Here is a 16,654-nt window from a genome sequence, read left to right on the forward strand (position 1 = left end):
ATGGCTGGGTTGAATGGTGGGGTTATATTCAGGTTTCTGAGGAATCTCCAGGCTGACTTCCATAGTGGCTTAACCAGTTTACATTCCCACCAACAGTGGATTAGTGTCCATTTTCCCCACATCTTCTCCAGCATCTGTTGTTGGTAGATTTCTGAATGTGAGCCATTCTTACCGGGGTGAGGTGAAACCTCATTGTGGTTTTGATTTGCATTTCCCTGATTGCTAGTGATCTTGAACATTTTTTCATGTGCCTGTTGGCCATTTGGATTTCCTTTTTTGAAAAATGTCTATTGAGGTTCTTGGCCCATCTCTCAAGTGGGTTGTTTGTTTTGTTCTTGTGGAGTTTCTTGATCTCTTTGTAGATTCTGGTTATTAATCCTTTATCTGTAGCATAGTTTGCAAATATTTTTTCCCATTCTGTTGGTTGCCTCTTCACTCGCCTGTTTGTTTTGCAGCTGTAGTGTAGTGGGTAAAGCCACCACCTGCAGTGCTATCATCCCATATGGGTGTCAGTTAAGTCCTGACTGCTCCACTCTGATCCAGCTCCCTGCTAATGTGCCTGGGAGGTCAGCAGAGGATGGTCTAGGTGCTTGGACCCCTGCACTCATGTGGGAGACCCAGAAGAAGCTCCTGGCTCCTGGCTTCAGATCAGCCCAACTCTGGCTGTTGCAGCCGTCTGGGGAGTGAACCAGCAGATGGAAGGTATCTCTCGCTGTCTCTGTCTTTCTCTCTGCCTCTCTGTAACTGCCTTTCAAATAAAAAAAAAAGTCTTTAAAAAAAAAAAAAGGCCGAGTAGTACTTTCCTTGAGGTATTTTAAATAACTGCCTCTTTTTCCTTTCTTTTTTTGGGAGGTTGTGGAGGGGAAGCTTCTTGTCTTGTGTAGCTGCAAACGCTGAAGGGCAGAACTCACTACCCAGAAAACTACAGCCACCTAGCGCTGTAATGTACCAACAGTTTAAAAAAAATAGCTTCTCCTGTGTAGAGTTAGCAACTTAGATTTTTCCTAACCTGGCTTCTAGCCAGCTAAACTTTCCACTACTCTGGTCATATCTTAGAGATGGGGAGCCATTTTTAGGTGCTTCCAATCATGAACTGGTCTGTCAGTGAGCAATTATCGCCACACCAGGGCTGCTAATAGGAGGACTTCAGATGACTGATTGGGTTGAACTCAGAACAGCTCAGTCTTGTTTCTGTTTCGAGATGTATTAACCTTAGATACCACATCTGTCCAAATGAGAAAGCTCACTGTTCTTAGTTTACTTGCCCTTGAAAGGAAAACCGGAGAAACATCTGTGTAAGGGAAAACCCGAGACTGTTGAATCCTGTTCACTGCCCACCTGTTTGTTACTGTCAGCTGGATTTTCTTTATGTTGTCATTATGTTTCTCTATGTTGTCATCAGACAGCATTCATGTCACTTGTCATTGCTAATAGCAGTATACTAGTGTTCACCTGCCTTCCTGAGTGAGCAAGAGATCTTGATCCCAGAGCCTGTTCCGTGGGTACGATTGCCTTATCCAACACAGCCTGTCCTTGGGAATCCCTGAGTTTGAGGGTATTTAGCACCTGGAGAGAGTGTGAGTGCTTTCCTGCAGTGGAAGTAGTTACCGTGGTTACTGTGCAAAGGGCCTTCTTTTCTTCTGCTTTGGACAGTAAACTGCCTGAAAATGGTCGCTTTCTTCTGTGCCTTTGAACAGATGTAATTCTGTTGGGTTGAGACCTTAGCAGGGTTTTTAATGCACGTGTGATGTGTGACAAGCCCAGGAGTGGATGAAGCCCCACAGGAACCAGGTTCTTTGAGTCCCTGTCAGCTCCTGGCCACTGGCCCTGTGACAGACTGGACAAAGGCCAGTTTCTTCCTTTACTGATAGCTGCTGGATAAGTGATTGCGGACCTGATGGAGCAGTCAGTTCAGAAATGAATTGAACAAACAAAGCAACAGCCACATGCTTCATGGGCTTCCTGGATATGATGCCAGACTCATCTATGGCAACTTAGTTGGAACGGGAGAGAGAAGTATGGCCTTGGGGTAACAGTACATACTGTTGGAGGAGGGTGGCTTAATGTACTTAGTGTTCTAGATCATCGACTGCCAGTGCTTGGTTGTCTTTTGCCCTGTTTGCCACATGTAGGCACTGAAAACACTTTGAGTGTTGTCTGTGTCTAAAACATGACTTTTGAAAAGAGTCTGTAACTTCCTCTTTGAAAACAGCTTGATGTGTGATCTTTTAAAATTACATGATCTAAATATTGTTTCTCAGTTGTTTAAAAATATGATTTTCAGTATAAATTAAAATATGTGACATTTGTGTGTCAGTATTTTAGGCATTGGCTTTATAGTTAATTATGTCTATTTTTTGTAAAATTTATTTATTTACTTATTTGAAAAACAGAGTGACAGAGAGAGGGAGAGAGAGACAGAAAGAGAGCTCTTTCATCCTGTGCTTTACTACGCTAATGACCCAACAACCACAGCAGCTAGGGCTAGACCAGGACAAAGTCAGGAGCCCAGAACTCCACCTGGGTCTCCTGCTTGGATGGTAGGGCCCCAAATACTTGGGCTATCTTCCACTGCCTTCTCAGGTGCACTAGCAGGAAGTTGAATTGGAAGTGGATTAGTCAGGACTTGAACCGGCACTCTGATGTGAGATGCTGACATTGCGAGTGGCAGCTTAACTCAATGCACCACACACAGTACTGGTCCCTATTTATTTGTAAAGATTGATTGATTGATTTGAAAGGCAGAATGATGGGGCTGGGGGGAGACAGATATTTTCCATCTGCTGTCTGACTAGTCAAATTCCCTCAGCAGCCAGAGCCAGGCTAGGCAGGAGCCAGGACTCTATCTGGGTCTTATACATGGGTGGAAGGAGCCCAAGTACATAGGCTATCCTCTGTTGCCTCCTGGGTGCTCTAGCAGAATCTGGATCAGAAGTGCCGAGTAGCCAGGACTCAAACCAGGCACTCTGACGTGGGATACAGGTGTCTCAAGTGGTAGTAACCCACTGCACCAGTTGCTTGCCCCAGTTGTTTATTTTATGGCACTTTTTATTTTTTGTTGTTTGACATTTCTTCTTATTTAGGCATTTATTTTAACTATTACCCTTTTATTATTCTTCTTTTGTGATAAGTTGAAGATTTACCTGTGGCCCTAAGCAAGAGTGCAGCCTTACTTTAGGCATGTGTACTAAATGCAGCTGTATAATTTCTTAGGGAGGGGCTGCTGTGGATCCTGATTACCTGTATCACCTTACTACCATGGCATCTTCCTAAAAGTCTTTGGAGTAGGGGCTTTTATTTCCACTACCCCCTCTGGAATTTAGGTCTTCTCACTCAGTCCCATCCAACTGCAGTTATGTTACCCTCCTGGATATAGTTTGACTTCTACCGAAGTCACCTGCTTACTCTTTCTATTTCCCTAATGAACCATCTGCTCCAGCCAAGTGATTTTCTCCAAATCTTGCATTTTGTGTTTACCTGCTTCTGTCAGCACAGTCCAGGATCTTGAGAGCCAATGTTCTGGGTGTGCCACACTGTGGAGAGGCTTATTCAGGTTACAAGCCAGTAGTTTGTTTTTCTGGTGATCTAGAATTGACTTCTAAAACTCTAAATTAGTAGTTATAAAACTAAATTAACTCCTTCTGTTTTATACCTCTCTCACCCCAGAGAGAGAGAATCCAGTGACATGCGTTCATTGTGACACTTAGCTTCTCTGTGCAATCAAAACTGTTCAGAACATTCTTACAGGTTAGTTAGTTCTCCTGTGATTCTTGGATAACATACATGTGTGGATTTTGATTATAGTTCCTCCTCCTTTCATCAGACTTGGCCTTCAACACTATCTACTTCGTAAAGTGGGCCTGCGGTGGGGTTTGCGGAATCCACACTAAGCATTTGACATAGTTAACCAGGGCCACTTTAATGAGTCCTAGCTCTGGCCTTAGCTTACCCAAATGAACTTGATATCTTATACTTTTAAGGCTTCTAAGTATTACTTAATTCTCTTCACCAGGCCAGCAGTGGAGCTTTCATTGGCATTCTTCCCATCTGCATGTGAGGAAGCCAAGTAAAGAGTTAACATTTTTCCTCAAAAAGACATGACCTCTGTTTTCAAGTGCTGGTTACCTACTTAGCTCTTGAATAATGAGAAAGTTGTGGTGTAGACTGAATGGGCAAAGAACATGGAGGCAGGCAGCATGGCACAATGGCTGCCCTAAGCCAGTAAGATGGGAATTTGAGCCTATCCCTCCACTCAGTGGCACTGCAAGCATCCTGCATCCTGGAGCCTCTGCTCCTGCGAAGCGGGTGGGGGAGGTTTGGGAAGAATCAGCCCCGCTGCCTTCCTCTTCTTTCCTTTGCAGTGTGGAGTGAAAGCCCTGAGTACCACGGAGGTCAGCCCTGGGCTTCCTGGAGGGACAGACACTTGAGCTAGACCTTGCCAGCAAACTAAGTCAAGTGAGGAGGGAAAGGAGAAGCAGTGAGCAAAGGGTTGGAAACAGGTCCGGTAGAGAGCCGTGAAGGTGTACGCATCACACACACACACACAAGTGTGTTAAAAGGGTGAGAGTCTGGGATCTGAAAGATGGGCAAAAGGTTGTGAAAATATATGGGCATCAGATACTGAGGATAGAAGTGCGGATAGTTGTGCAGGCAGTGTTGGGGAAAAGGCAGATACAAGGAGCATTTCCAAGGACAATCATCAGGACTTGGTGTGTGAGACTGGAATAAAAAAAAAAAATCACATGGATTTAAAGTGGGCAGTTGCTATGTCATTCACTGATTCTCAAAATGCTTAAATCAAAAACCTCTTGCTGCTAAGTTCTCTTTTAGGTATTGGAGATAACTACTAAATAAATTCGAAGTTCCTGCTCTTCTGGAACTTATTTTCTAGTGTTCTTTATGCTGAAAAGTCAGTGGCAACAGTTTGGAGACACTGAGATAGTGTTCTCTAGCTGGTGATTATTTTATGATCTAAAAGGTAAATGGGAAATGTCAATGAAATACAACGAGCATCTTCATGAAATCAGCATACAGAATCGTATTTTCGTGTTTTAGAACGGTACAGAAGATTGAAAACTGGTAGCCTGAAAGTGCTGATATTTCACAGATCAAAGAAAGTGGTATTACTCTAGATGTTGTAGTTTGCCTCATAGTGAATACATTTCAGAGAATGTCATGGATTTTGAAAATCTAGGAATTATTGAGTTGTAAAAGATTTCTTTTAGTGACTTTGGTTGGATTAAACTTGGGTTCATTTAATCTGGCGTCATGTTGTAGCAGGTTAAGCAGTTGCCTGTGACGCCAGTATCCCACATGGGCGTCAGTTCAAGTCCTGGATGCTTCACTTCCGATCCAGCTTTCTGCTGATGTGGCTGGGAAGGAGGTAGAAGATGCCCAAGTCCTAGGCCCCTGCACCTGTGTAGGAGACATGGAGGAAGATCCTGGCTCCCAGCTCTATCTGTTGCAGCCATCTGGGGAGTGAAACAGTAGAAGGAAGATTTCTCTCTGTCTCTGTCTCTGTCTCTGCCTTTCAAATAAATGAATAAATCTTTTATTTTATTTTATTTTTTTGACGGGCAGAGTTAGACAGAGAGAGAGAGACAGAGAGAAAAGTCTTCCTTTTTCCGTTGGTTCACTCCCCAAATGGCCACTACGCCAGCTGGCGCGCTGTACCGATCCCAAGCCAGGAGCCAGGTGCTTCTTCCTGGTCTCCCATGTGGGTGCAGGGCCCAAGGACCTGGGCCATCCTCCACTGCACTCCTGGGCCACAGCAGAGAACTGGACTGGAAGAGGAGCAACCAGGACAGAATCCAGCGCCCTGACCAGGACTAGAACCCGGGATGCTGGCACTGCAGGTGGAGGATTAGCCTAGTGAGCTGCGGCGCCAGCCGAGTAACTCTTTTAAAAAAAAAAATTAGGTTCATTTAACAACCAGGGGAAGTAATTGGGTTGGACAACACTTTTTTTTTTTTTTTGAAAGAGATAAAGAGAGAGTCTGGCCCCGCGGCTCACTAGGCTAATCCTCCACCTGCGGCCCCGGCACCCCGGGTTCTAGTCCCGGTCGGGGCGCCGGATTCTGTCCCGGTTGCCCCTCTTCCAGGCCAGCTCTCTGCTGTGGCCTGGGAGTGAAGTGGAGGATGGCCCAAGTCCTTGGGCCCTGCACCCGCATGGGAGACCAGGAGAAGCACCTGGCTCCTGGCTTCAAATCAGCGCAGTGCGCCGGCCGTGGCAGCCATTGGAGGGTGACCCAATGGCAAAGGTAGACCTTTCTCTGTCTCTCTCTCTCTCACTGTCCACTCTGCCTGTCAAAAAAAAAAAAAAAAAAAAAAAAAAAAAAAAAAAAAAAGAGAGAGAGAGAGAGAGAGAGAGAAAGAGAGAGATCTTCCCCCAAATGGCTGCAGTGGCTGGAAATGGCCAGGCCAGAGCCAAGAGCTTCTCTGAGTCTCCTATGTTGGTGCAGGGGCCCAAGGACTTGGGCTTCTTCCACTGCTTTCCCAGGCCACAGCAGAGAGTGGGATCAGAAGAGGAGCAGCTGGAACTGGAACCCATGCCCAAAGGAAATGCCGGCACTGTAGGTGGAGTCTTAACCTTCTATGCCACAGGGCCAGCCCCTAGACAAGACTTTAAGACCTGAAGGTGTTTTTATAAGAAATTTTTGTTAGCTTATTTCTGAGGTAGTGCTATGCTATTTTGGTTATCAGTCTTTTCAGTTTTTTTTTTAATAGTGAAAAAAATTGTTAGTAACTAGGCAATCCTTTGACAAAAGATGTTGACATAAAAGTACGTTCAAAAATTAAAATATAATTTTCCATGTTATTTTGAAAATGTGAATTAGAACATTATTTAATTAAAATTATGATGCATTTAAATATTCATTTAGTTTGGGAAAACTTCTGCCCATTGTTTAATTCATCTAGTTGTGTTTCATAGCACTTTTGTGGTAACCACAATTTTAATGGTAACTGCAATTAATCAGCTGTATCAGTAGAATATAAAGATTATTCATAATTCTTAAAGAAATAAGGAGCTTAACTTAATAGGATTGATATCTTTTTATTCAGTAAACTTGTATTTCAAACATTTAAAGAAATGATTAAAACTCTTGAGTTGCTTTAAACATACTACCTTTCTATAGCTGAATTTCACAGTTAAAAAAAATCACATGCTTCTTTCTTATGGCTCATTATATATATATTTTTTTACCTTCCTTTAGGTAAAAGTGCCATTTTAAAGTGTCTTCTGGATATTCACAAAATTTTTCGGGAAAATGACCCAGCTTACATTCTAAATGATCTCTACATCTCAGACTACTGTGTGTGGATTCAGAAAGCCAAGTAAGTCTTAACTCACTTAAAAAGTTTTAGGTGCTCGTATTGCTGGAAACCTACTCACCTAGGAGGAAGAAAATGCAATAACCTAGAGAATACTTTTTTTTTTTTTTTTTAATTTTTTTGACAGGCAGAGTGGACAGTGAGAGAGAGAGAGACAGAGAGAAAGGTCTTCCTTTTGCCGTTGGTTCATCCTCCAATGGCCGCTGCGGCCGGTGCACCGCGCTGATCCGATGGCAGGAGCCAGGTATTTATCCTGGTCTCCCATGGGGTGCAGGGCCCAAGTACTTGGGCCATCCTCCACTGCACTCCCTGGCCACAGCAGAGAGCTGGCCTGGAAGAGGGGCAACTGGGACAGAATCCGGTGCCCCGACCGGGACTAGAACCCGGTGTGCTGGCGCCGCTAGGTGGAGGATTAGCCTATTAAGCTGCGACGCCGGCCAGGGAATACTTTTTTTTAAAGATTCATTTTATTTATTTGAAAGAGTTGCAGGTGGGGGGAGGGGAGGTCTTCTATCCACTTGTTCGCTTCCCAAATGGCTTAAATGGTCAGAGCTGAGCCAGTCTGAAGCCAGGGACTTCTCCAGGTCACCCACGTAGGTGCAGGGGCCCAAGGACTTGGGCCATCCTCCACTGCTTTTCTAGGCTCATTAGCAGGAAGCTGGACTGGAAGTGGAGCTGAGACTTGAACTGATGCCCTTATGGGATGCTGGCTCTGCAAGCCAGGGTTTTAACCTGCTGTTCCACAGCACCAGCCCTGGGAATAAGTTTTTAAAATTTTTATTTATGGAGCTAGCATTGTGGCATAACAGGTCAAGCCAGCATCCTGTATGGTTCGTATTTGAGTCCCTGCTGCTCCACTTTCAATCAAGCTCCCTGCTAATGTGCCTGGGGAAGCAGCAAAAAGTTCAAGTGCTTGAACTCCTGCACTCACATTGGAGACCCAAATGAAGCTCCTGGCTTCTGGCCTCGGCCTGTCCCAGCCTGGGTTGTTGGGGCCATTTGGGGAGTGAACCAGTGAATGGAAGATCTCTCTCTCTCTCTCTTTCTCTCTGTAACTCTCACTTTCAAATAAATAAAAATAAATCTTTTTAAAAAATGTTATTTATTTTCATTCTATTTGATAGCAGAGAGAGATCTTCAATCTATTAGTTCACTCCCCAAATGCCTGCAGTAGCCAGGGCTGGGTTGGGCCCTAGCCAGGAGCCAGTTACTCAGTCCAGGTCTCCCTGTGGGTGACAGGTACCCAAGTACTTAAACCATTATATGCTGCCTTCAAGGATGTGCATTGGTAAAAAGCTGGATTGGAAGTGGAATAGTTGAACCAGGCACTCTGATAATGGGATGCCAGCATCGCAGCTGGCAGCTTAACTATTGTGCCACATGCCCACTTTAGGAATAAATGTTATTTTATTTAAATATTTATTTATTTATTTGAAAGAGTTACAGAGAGAGATCTCCTCCATCTAGTGGTTCACTCTCCAGATGGCCACTATAGCCAGGGCTAGCCCAGTCCAAAGACCATGACCAGAAGATTCTTCCGGGTCTCCCACATGGGTTCAGGGGCCCAAGCACTTGGGTCATTTTCTGCTGCTTTCCCAGGCCATTTGCAGGGAGTTGGATTGGAAGTGGAGCAGCCAAGACGTGAACTGGCGCCCGTGTGGGATGCTGGTGTCACAAGTGGTGGCTTTACCAGCCACACTACAACCCAGGTCCTGTGTATAAATTTTAATGAGAGAAAAACCTAGGTAGCTCCCAAACAGTTAAGAAGTAACTGGAGGGTCTGGCACTGTGGTGCAGCAGGTTAAAGCCCTGGACTGAGGCGCTGGTATCACACATGGGTGCTGGGTCTAGTCCCGGTTGCTCCTCTTCTGAGCCAACTCTCTGCTATGGCCTGGGAAAGCAGTAGAAGATGGCCCAAGTCCTTGGGCCCCTGCACCCACATGGGAGACCCGGAGGAAGCTCCTGGCTCCTGGCTTCGGATCGGCGCAGCTCCAGCCGTTGCAGGCATCTGGAGAGTGAACCAGTGGATGGAAGACCTCTCTCTCTTTCTCTACCTCTCTCTGTAACTCTTTCAAATAAATAAAATAAATCTTAAAAAAAAAAAAAAGAACTGGATTAACATGAGGAGTTTGGTTAATTTACTTAGAGAAGACAAAAAACTTATTTTATTAGAAAAAAATAGTGTTAGTAATAAACAGAATAAATATTGTAACAATCATGGGGCCAGCATTATGGTACAGCAGGTTAACTTGTGGCACCAACATCCCTTATTGGAGTGCCAGTTCAAGTCCTGGCTGTTCTGCTTCCTACCTGGCTGCGTGCTTCTGCACCTGGAAGGCAGCAGCAGATGACCCAAGTACCCGGACCCCTTCCACCCACATGGGAGCTCAGGATGGAGTTTCTGGCTTCTGGCTTCGTCCTGGCCCAACCCTGACTGGTGTGGCCATTTGGGGAGCGAACCAGCAGATGGAAGATCCTGTTCCTCAACCCCTGGCCCATTGCTCTGCCTTTCAAATAAAATTAATTAAAAAGCAAAAAAAGGAGACAGTTGTGAATATTCATTTTATTTCACATTGAGTGTCCAATATGGTGTCCTAAGACTGGGTATATGGGCCGGCGCCGCGGCTCACTAGGCTAATCCTCCACCTAGCAGCGCCGGCACACCAGGTTCTAGTCCTGGTCGGGGCACTGGATTCTGTACCGGTTGCCCCTCTTCCAGGCCAGCTCTCTGCTGTGGCCTGGGAGTGCAGTGGAGGATGGCCCAGGTGCTTGGGCGCTGCACCCCATGGGAGACCAGGATAAGTACCTGGCTCCTGCCATTGGATCAGTGCAGTGCGCCGGCCACAGTGCACCGGCCACAGCGGCCATTGGAGGGTGAACCAACGGCAAAGGAAGACCTTTCTCTCTGCCTCTCTCTCTCTCACTGTCAGACTGGGTATATGAATCTGTATCTGCTGTTTGCCTACATATGTGTTCACATTTGATTGTGCACACATCATAGGATTCAAACCTAATCCAAATAACTGGCATTTGTTAGTTAGCTTACAAAGTTCATATTTCAAAGTATGAAAAATAGCACTTTCAGAGGCTAACAGCATGATTCTTGGTAACATGAACCAAAGAGGCTGAACACTCACAAGTGGGCTCCAGAACCTGGTGTGTAAAAATGTTCAAAAGCCATTTTCCGTTGTCTCAATCAAGGAATTGTAGTAGATGAAGTAGTAAATTTAAAAATACAATGAATTCTTATTTCGGAAGGAGTTCTGTAGATTTGTATCAGACATGGCCAAATTATCCATTTCCGTGGCAGGAGGCTATTAATAGAGAACATAAAGGGAGCTCCTGGTTGGAATAACTCCTAGGAGCTGTAGAAAATGACAGCATAGTATTAATTGTGACTTAGAAGAATAATAATTGTGATATTTTTACTATTCTTATGGTTGGTAGATGAATGCTTTTAATCCCTATTTTGAATGAGACATTACATAGAATTTATTTTTTATTTTTGTCCCTGGGAAGCAATTATATTGCAGCATGCAATAGGGAAAAACAAAAATTGAGGCTGTACCTGTTGTATGGAAAAAGCTTAGGGACTGCTCAGAATAATGCCTAATAAGGTACAGCAGGTGGTGTCAGCATTTGTGTTGGGAATCTGGGTTTCACCAGATGGAAAATTGAGTCTTTAACCCCTGAGGTCATAATGGCATGTCATCACTTCATTTGATCCCCCTGCTAATTGAGTTTACCCAATACCCTGCTGCCATTTCCTGTTGTTACTTTCATTTTCATAATAAAATTAAATTGAAATAGTCTTTCCGTGTGGGTTTTGTTTTTGCTCTTTAAAGGATTTAATGAGTATTGAGGTTTTCGCCAGGATCTCATTTCCATGAGTACCTGTTTGTCTGTTTCTGACATTCCTATTAACTAGCGCAAAGATTGTATTTCATTAAAGTGGAAGGATAGAGGCTCTCAAGTTGATGTGGGGATTATCAGACGTTTTTCCTTCTTAAAATTTTTTTTTCTTGGTTTTAAGTTGTGGGAAATAAAGCAGAATTCCTAGGTTCTTAGTAATTGTTGTAATAGTAATTTTTTTTAAAGGGACAATGTCCTGGGGAGTGAGATGAGAGAGAGGAACTAGTAGAAACTCTTGAGATTACTCTGTGAAATGTTTTCAATCTTACCAATTTGAACGTCACTCTCCTCTCCCTAAGGAGGCAGCAGTATTTTCACTCTACAGGTCAATTCTAGCCTGGCTATTTTTTCTACTTCTTTGAAATGAAACATTTGTTCATTTACCCAATGTCTGTGAAAATTCCCAGTTTCTCCCTTTGTTTCACAAGCACGGCGTGACTGAGCTCTGCAGTGTCACTTCCACTGTGACCTTTCTCGGCTCTGTTACACTTTGGTGAATGTTCATGGTTCTCATAGGTTGTTGCCTTATTTCTCATCCATATAGTTTATTAGTGAAATCCATCATTATTTGTATATTATTAATGGTTCTGTATTTTCTTTAGTCTATACTTGATTTTTTTTTTTTTTTTGACAGGCAGAGTGGACAGTGAGAGAGGGAGAGACAGAGAGAAAGGTCTTCCTTTGCCGTTGGTTCACCCTCCAATGGCCGCCGTGGCCGGCACGCTGCAGCCAGTGCACTGCGCTGATCTGAAGCCAGGAGCCAGGTGCTTCTCCTGGTCTCCCATGGGGTGCAGGGCCCAAGTACTTGGGCCATCCTCCACTGCACTCCCGGGCCACAGCAGAGAGCTGGCCTGGAAGAGGGGCAACCAGGACAGAATCCGGTGCCCCGACCGGGACTAGAACCCGGTGTGCCGGCACCGCAAGGCGGAGGATTAGCTTATTGAGCCACGGCGCCGGCCTATACTTGATGTTTTTGATGGTAGTAATAGAGATTGTAAATTTTTTTTTTTTTTTTTTTTTGACAGGCAGAGTGGACAGTGAGAGAGAGAGACAGAGAGAAAGGTCTTCCTTTGCCATTGGTTCACCCTCCAATGGCCGCCCTGGCCGGCGCGCTGCGGCAGGCGCACTGTACTGATCTGAAGCCAGGAGCCAGGTGCTTCTCTTGGTCTCCCATGCGGGTGCAGGGCCCAAGCACTTGGGCCATCCTCCCCTGCCTTCCCGGGCCACAGCAGAGAGCTGGCCTGGAAGAGGGGCAACTGGGACAGAATCCGGCACCCCAACCTGGACTAGAACCTAGTGTGCTGGCGCCGCAAGGCGGAGGATTAGCCTATTGAGCCATGGCGCCAGCCCAAGACTGTAAATTTTTATTTGAAGTAACAAACCTGCGCTAAAGTCTGAACAGCACAAAGACCATTGTTCCATTCCTACAGCCAGAGTTTCACTTTGGTAAAAACTTACTGGAATATGGGTAGCAGAGTCAGTCTTTAAAATTTTATTTATTTATTTATTTTTCATTTTATTTGAAAGGCAGAGACAGAGATCTTCCATCTGTTAGATTAACTTCCCAAATACCTTTAACAGACAGGAGGGGACAGGCTGAGACAAGAGCCGAGAACTTAGTCAAGGTCTCCCATGGGAGTGGAAGGGCCCCAACTTGCACCACCGTCCGCTGCCTTCCAGAGTGTGGATTAGCCAAGAGGTGATTCAGAGGCGGAGTAGCTAGGACTCGGCCCAGGCTCTCCACATGTGGCATCTTAACTCTGCCACATGCTCATCCCAGCAAAGTCATTGAACTAACGAAGTTAGACCAACGACTATCATAACTGAAGCTCCTGGATTCTTATTCTGAGTTATAGACTCTGCAGATTATTTTTCTGAAAAAGAGTACTTCCTGCCGCCATTCACTAAAGCTTTATTGTAAGTTTCAAGGGGTGGGGTACCTAGCTGCAGATGTTCGGAGTGGCAGCCTGAGGAAGTGATTTGCTGGAGGTTATGGCTTAGAAAAGTTGGGTATGCGACAGTGTCAGGTCTTCTGGTTCTGGATTTTATATTTGTCCAGGTAGGCCGCCTGCACAGTCAGATGTCTTGACCCACGGGTTATCGAAAAAGGAGAAAAAAAAAAAAACCTTAAGAGAGCTCTTCCTATAGGAAAAGGAATTGGTCAGTTGTCTTTCTCATGCACTTGTTGAGAGCTCACATACTGTCTACAGTACTCGGTGCGGATCTCCTTCCCCTCTGCAAGCTTGGGGTCAGTCCACGTGAATGGACCTGTCAAGGGCCCATCACAGCTCCTTGTGAGCATAGCAAGCTTTAGATGAATTTGATAAGTACCTATTAGAAGCAAGTAAATGAGTACATTTTCATTTCTTAAAAAATATGAATTTGGAAGTAAGTGTTTAGCCCATCCCCCATATTGGAGCACCTGGATTTGATTCCTGGCTCTTTAGGATCCTGTTAATGCAGACCCCAAGAGGCAGCAGTGATGGCTCATGTAAGTGGGGTCCTGACACTCATGTGGGCGACTTGGCTTTGGTTCCAGCCCAGTTCCAGCCATTGCAGACATTTGGGAAATGAACCAGTTTAGGGGAGCTCATTCTTGCTCTCTCTTTCTCTCTCTCTTTCTTCCTCTCCCTGTCCCTCTCCCTCTCCCCATTTAGTAAAAATTGACTCATTTTTATTGAAAATTTTAGCTACTTTCAGTGTAGATTTTCTTCTCTCTGATTCCTCCCTGGTGGGTTGCTATCATTGGTATGATAGTTCTGACTGTCTGAAAATTCAGCTGGTATGAAAAAGAATGAACTGGAATGTGTTTCAGCTCTGCCTCTCACTGTCCTTGTGACCTTTGCAAGTCACTTCATTGCTTCATCTAATGCACTTGTTGTTAGTATTTTAATACTTCCTCTAGTTATTTCCCAGTGCTTTTTTAAACCAGTGGAAATAACACTATACATGTCATTTTATAACCTGTTTCATACTGTAATAGTGCTCTATAAATCATTTCCCCTTATAATATCCATTAAGTATAGTTTTAAGAATAATTTACTCTTCATTATGAAAGGAACATATGTCCTTTTATTTCACTGGAGAAAATTTGATTTTCAAACGGTATAGTTTTAATAGATGGTGTGTTTTGAAATGACAAAGGATCATGCAGGGTATTGTTTTTGCTTCATGAAAAAAAAACTTTTTTTTAAATGAAAAAAAAAAAAAAAAGATCCAGGCTATCTTCAATACAGATCTGAGCTTGTCATTAAAGAATTAAATCACCTCTTTTTTTCTCCAAGATAATTTTTTAAGGTGAGTTGTTGGCCAGCGCCGTGGTTCAATAGGCTAATCCTCCGTCTTGCAGCGCCGGCACACCGGGTTCTAGTCCCGGTTGGGGCACCGGATTCTGTCCCGGTTGCCCCTCTTCCAGGCCAGTTCTGCTGTGGCCAGGGAGTGCAGTGGAGGATGGCTTTGGTCTTGCACCCCATGGGAGACCAGGATAAGTACCTGGCTCCTGCCATCGGATCAGCACGGTGCGCCGGCCGTGGCGGCCATTGGAGGGTGAACCAACGGCAAAAGGAAGACCTTTCTCTCTGTCTCTCTCTCTTTCTCACTGTCCACTCTGCCTGTCAAAAAAAAAAAAAAAAAAAAAAAAAAAAAAAAAAAAAGGTGAGTTGTTGTGTGGAAAAAGAAAAAAATGTTTTGAAATGCTGAACCTGTATGCCTTAAATTGATTCTTAATTCTAATACTCTTGGTGTTTAGCTTTTTGTTTTACCCAGAAACTTTTTATTTAAGGTATACAACTTAATACGTGTCATAAATACAACTTTAAGAACCTAGTGATTCTGGGCCGGCACCATGGCTCACTTGGTTAATCTAACTCTGCTTGCGGCACCCGCATCCCATATGGGTGCCGGGTTCTAGTCCCGGTTTCTCCTCCTCCAGTCCAGCTCCCTGCTGTGGCCCAGGAAGGCAGTGGAGGGATGGCCCAAGTGCTTGGGCACCTGCACCTGCATGGGAGATCAGGAAGAAGAACCTGGCTCCTGGCTTCGGATCGGCTTAGCTCCAGCCGTAGTGGCCATTTGAGGGGTGAACCAACGAAAGGAAGACCTTCCTCTCTGTCTCTCTCTCTCTCTCTCCCTGTCTGTAACTCTACCTGTCAAATAAAAAAAAAAAAAAAGCACATAGTGATTCTTCCTACCCTATCCACCCTCCAACCCACACTCTCACCCTTCTCCCTCCTCCCTCCTATTCCCATTACTATTTTTTCCTAAGCTCTATTTTCAATTAACTTTATACACATAAGATTAACTCTGTATTAAGTAAAGAGTTCAAAAAATAGTATGATGAAAAAAAAAACTTCCTCAACAGTTGAGACAAGGGCTATTCAAAGTCATCATGTTTCAGAGTGTCTCATTTCTATAGATTACCTTTCAGATGCTCTATTAGTTACCACAGACCAGGGAGAACATGTGGTATTTGTCCTTTTCGGACTGGCTTATTTCACTAAGTATGATATTTTCCAGTTGTACCCATTTTCTTGTAAATGACAGGATTTTTTTTTTAAGATTTATTTATTTATTTGAAAGTCAGAGTTACAGAGAGAGAAGCAGAGGCAGAGAGAGAGAGAAAGGTCCTCCATCTGCTGGTTCACTCTCCAGATGTCTGCAACTGTCAGAGCTGCGTCAGTCCGAAGCCAGGAAGCCAGGAGCCAGGAGCTTCTTCCAGGTCTCCCACACGAGTGCAGGGGCCCAAGGACTTGGGCCATCTCCTACTGCTTTCCCAGTCCACACCCCCCAAATGGCCGCTACAGCCAGCATGCTGCGGCTGTTGCGCTGTGCTGATCTGAAGCCAGGAGCCAGGTGCTTCCTCCTGGTCTCCCATACGGGTGCAGGGCCCAGGCACTTGGGCCATCCTCCACTGCACTCCCGGGCCACAGCAGAGAGCTGGCCTGGAAGAGGGGCAACCGGGACAGAATCCAGCACCCCGACCGGGACTAGAACCCTGGGTGCCGGCGCCACAGGTGGAGGATTAGACAAGTGAGCCTAGGTGCCGGCCATGCATGGTATAATTTCAATTTTTTTTAATTTGCTGAGACTTGCTTTATGGCCTAGCATGTAGTCTGTCCTAGAGAAATTCCATGTACTGGTGATAAGATTGTGTAGTCTGCAACTGTAGGATGAAGAGTTCTGTAGATATCCATTAGGTCCATTTAGTCTATAGTGTCCATTAACTCTGCTGTTTCCTGCGGATTTTCTGTCTAGTGATCTGTCCATTGCTGAGAGTAGGGTGTTGAAGTCCCCCATTACTATTGTATTGGAGTCTATGTCTCCCTTGAGATCCATTAGCATTTCTTTTATATAGACAGGTGCCCTGTAATTAGGACCATATATGTTTATTATAGTAACATCTTCCTGTTGAATTG

At 44.7% G+C, this 16,654-nt stretch overlaps 1 protein-coding gene across 5 annotated transcripts in view; it reads left to right on the forward strand.

Annotated features, from left to right (window-relative positions):
- SHQ1 (SHQ1, H/ACA ribonucleoprotein assembly factor) overlaps positions 1-16,654 on the forward strand; it is a 155,139-nt gene that overhangs the window by 61,325 nt on the left and 77,160 nt on the right. For all 5 annotated transcript variants that reach the window (XR_007921540.2, XM_051851471.2, XM_002713187.5 and 2 more), the window contains one exon: positions 7,214-7,334. Coding sequence is in view for 4 of the 5 variants with exons in the window: in XM_051851471.2 (XP_051707431.2) it covers positions 7,214-7,334 (121 nt within the window). In the remaining variant the exon portion in view is untranslated. The remainder of the gene's footprint in view (positions 1-7,213; positions 7,335-16,654) is intronic.

This window comes from Oryctolagus cuniculus, chromosome 10 (genome assembly GCF_964237555.1).
Source record: "Oryctolagus cuniculus chromosome 10, mOryCun1.1, whole genome shotgun sequence".
Classification (NCBI taxonomy): Eukaryota; Metazoa; Chordata; class Mammalia; order Lagomorpha; family Leporidae; genus Oryctolagus; species Oryctolagus cuniculus.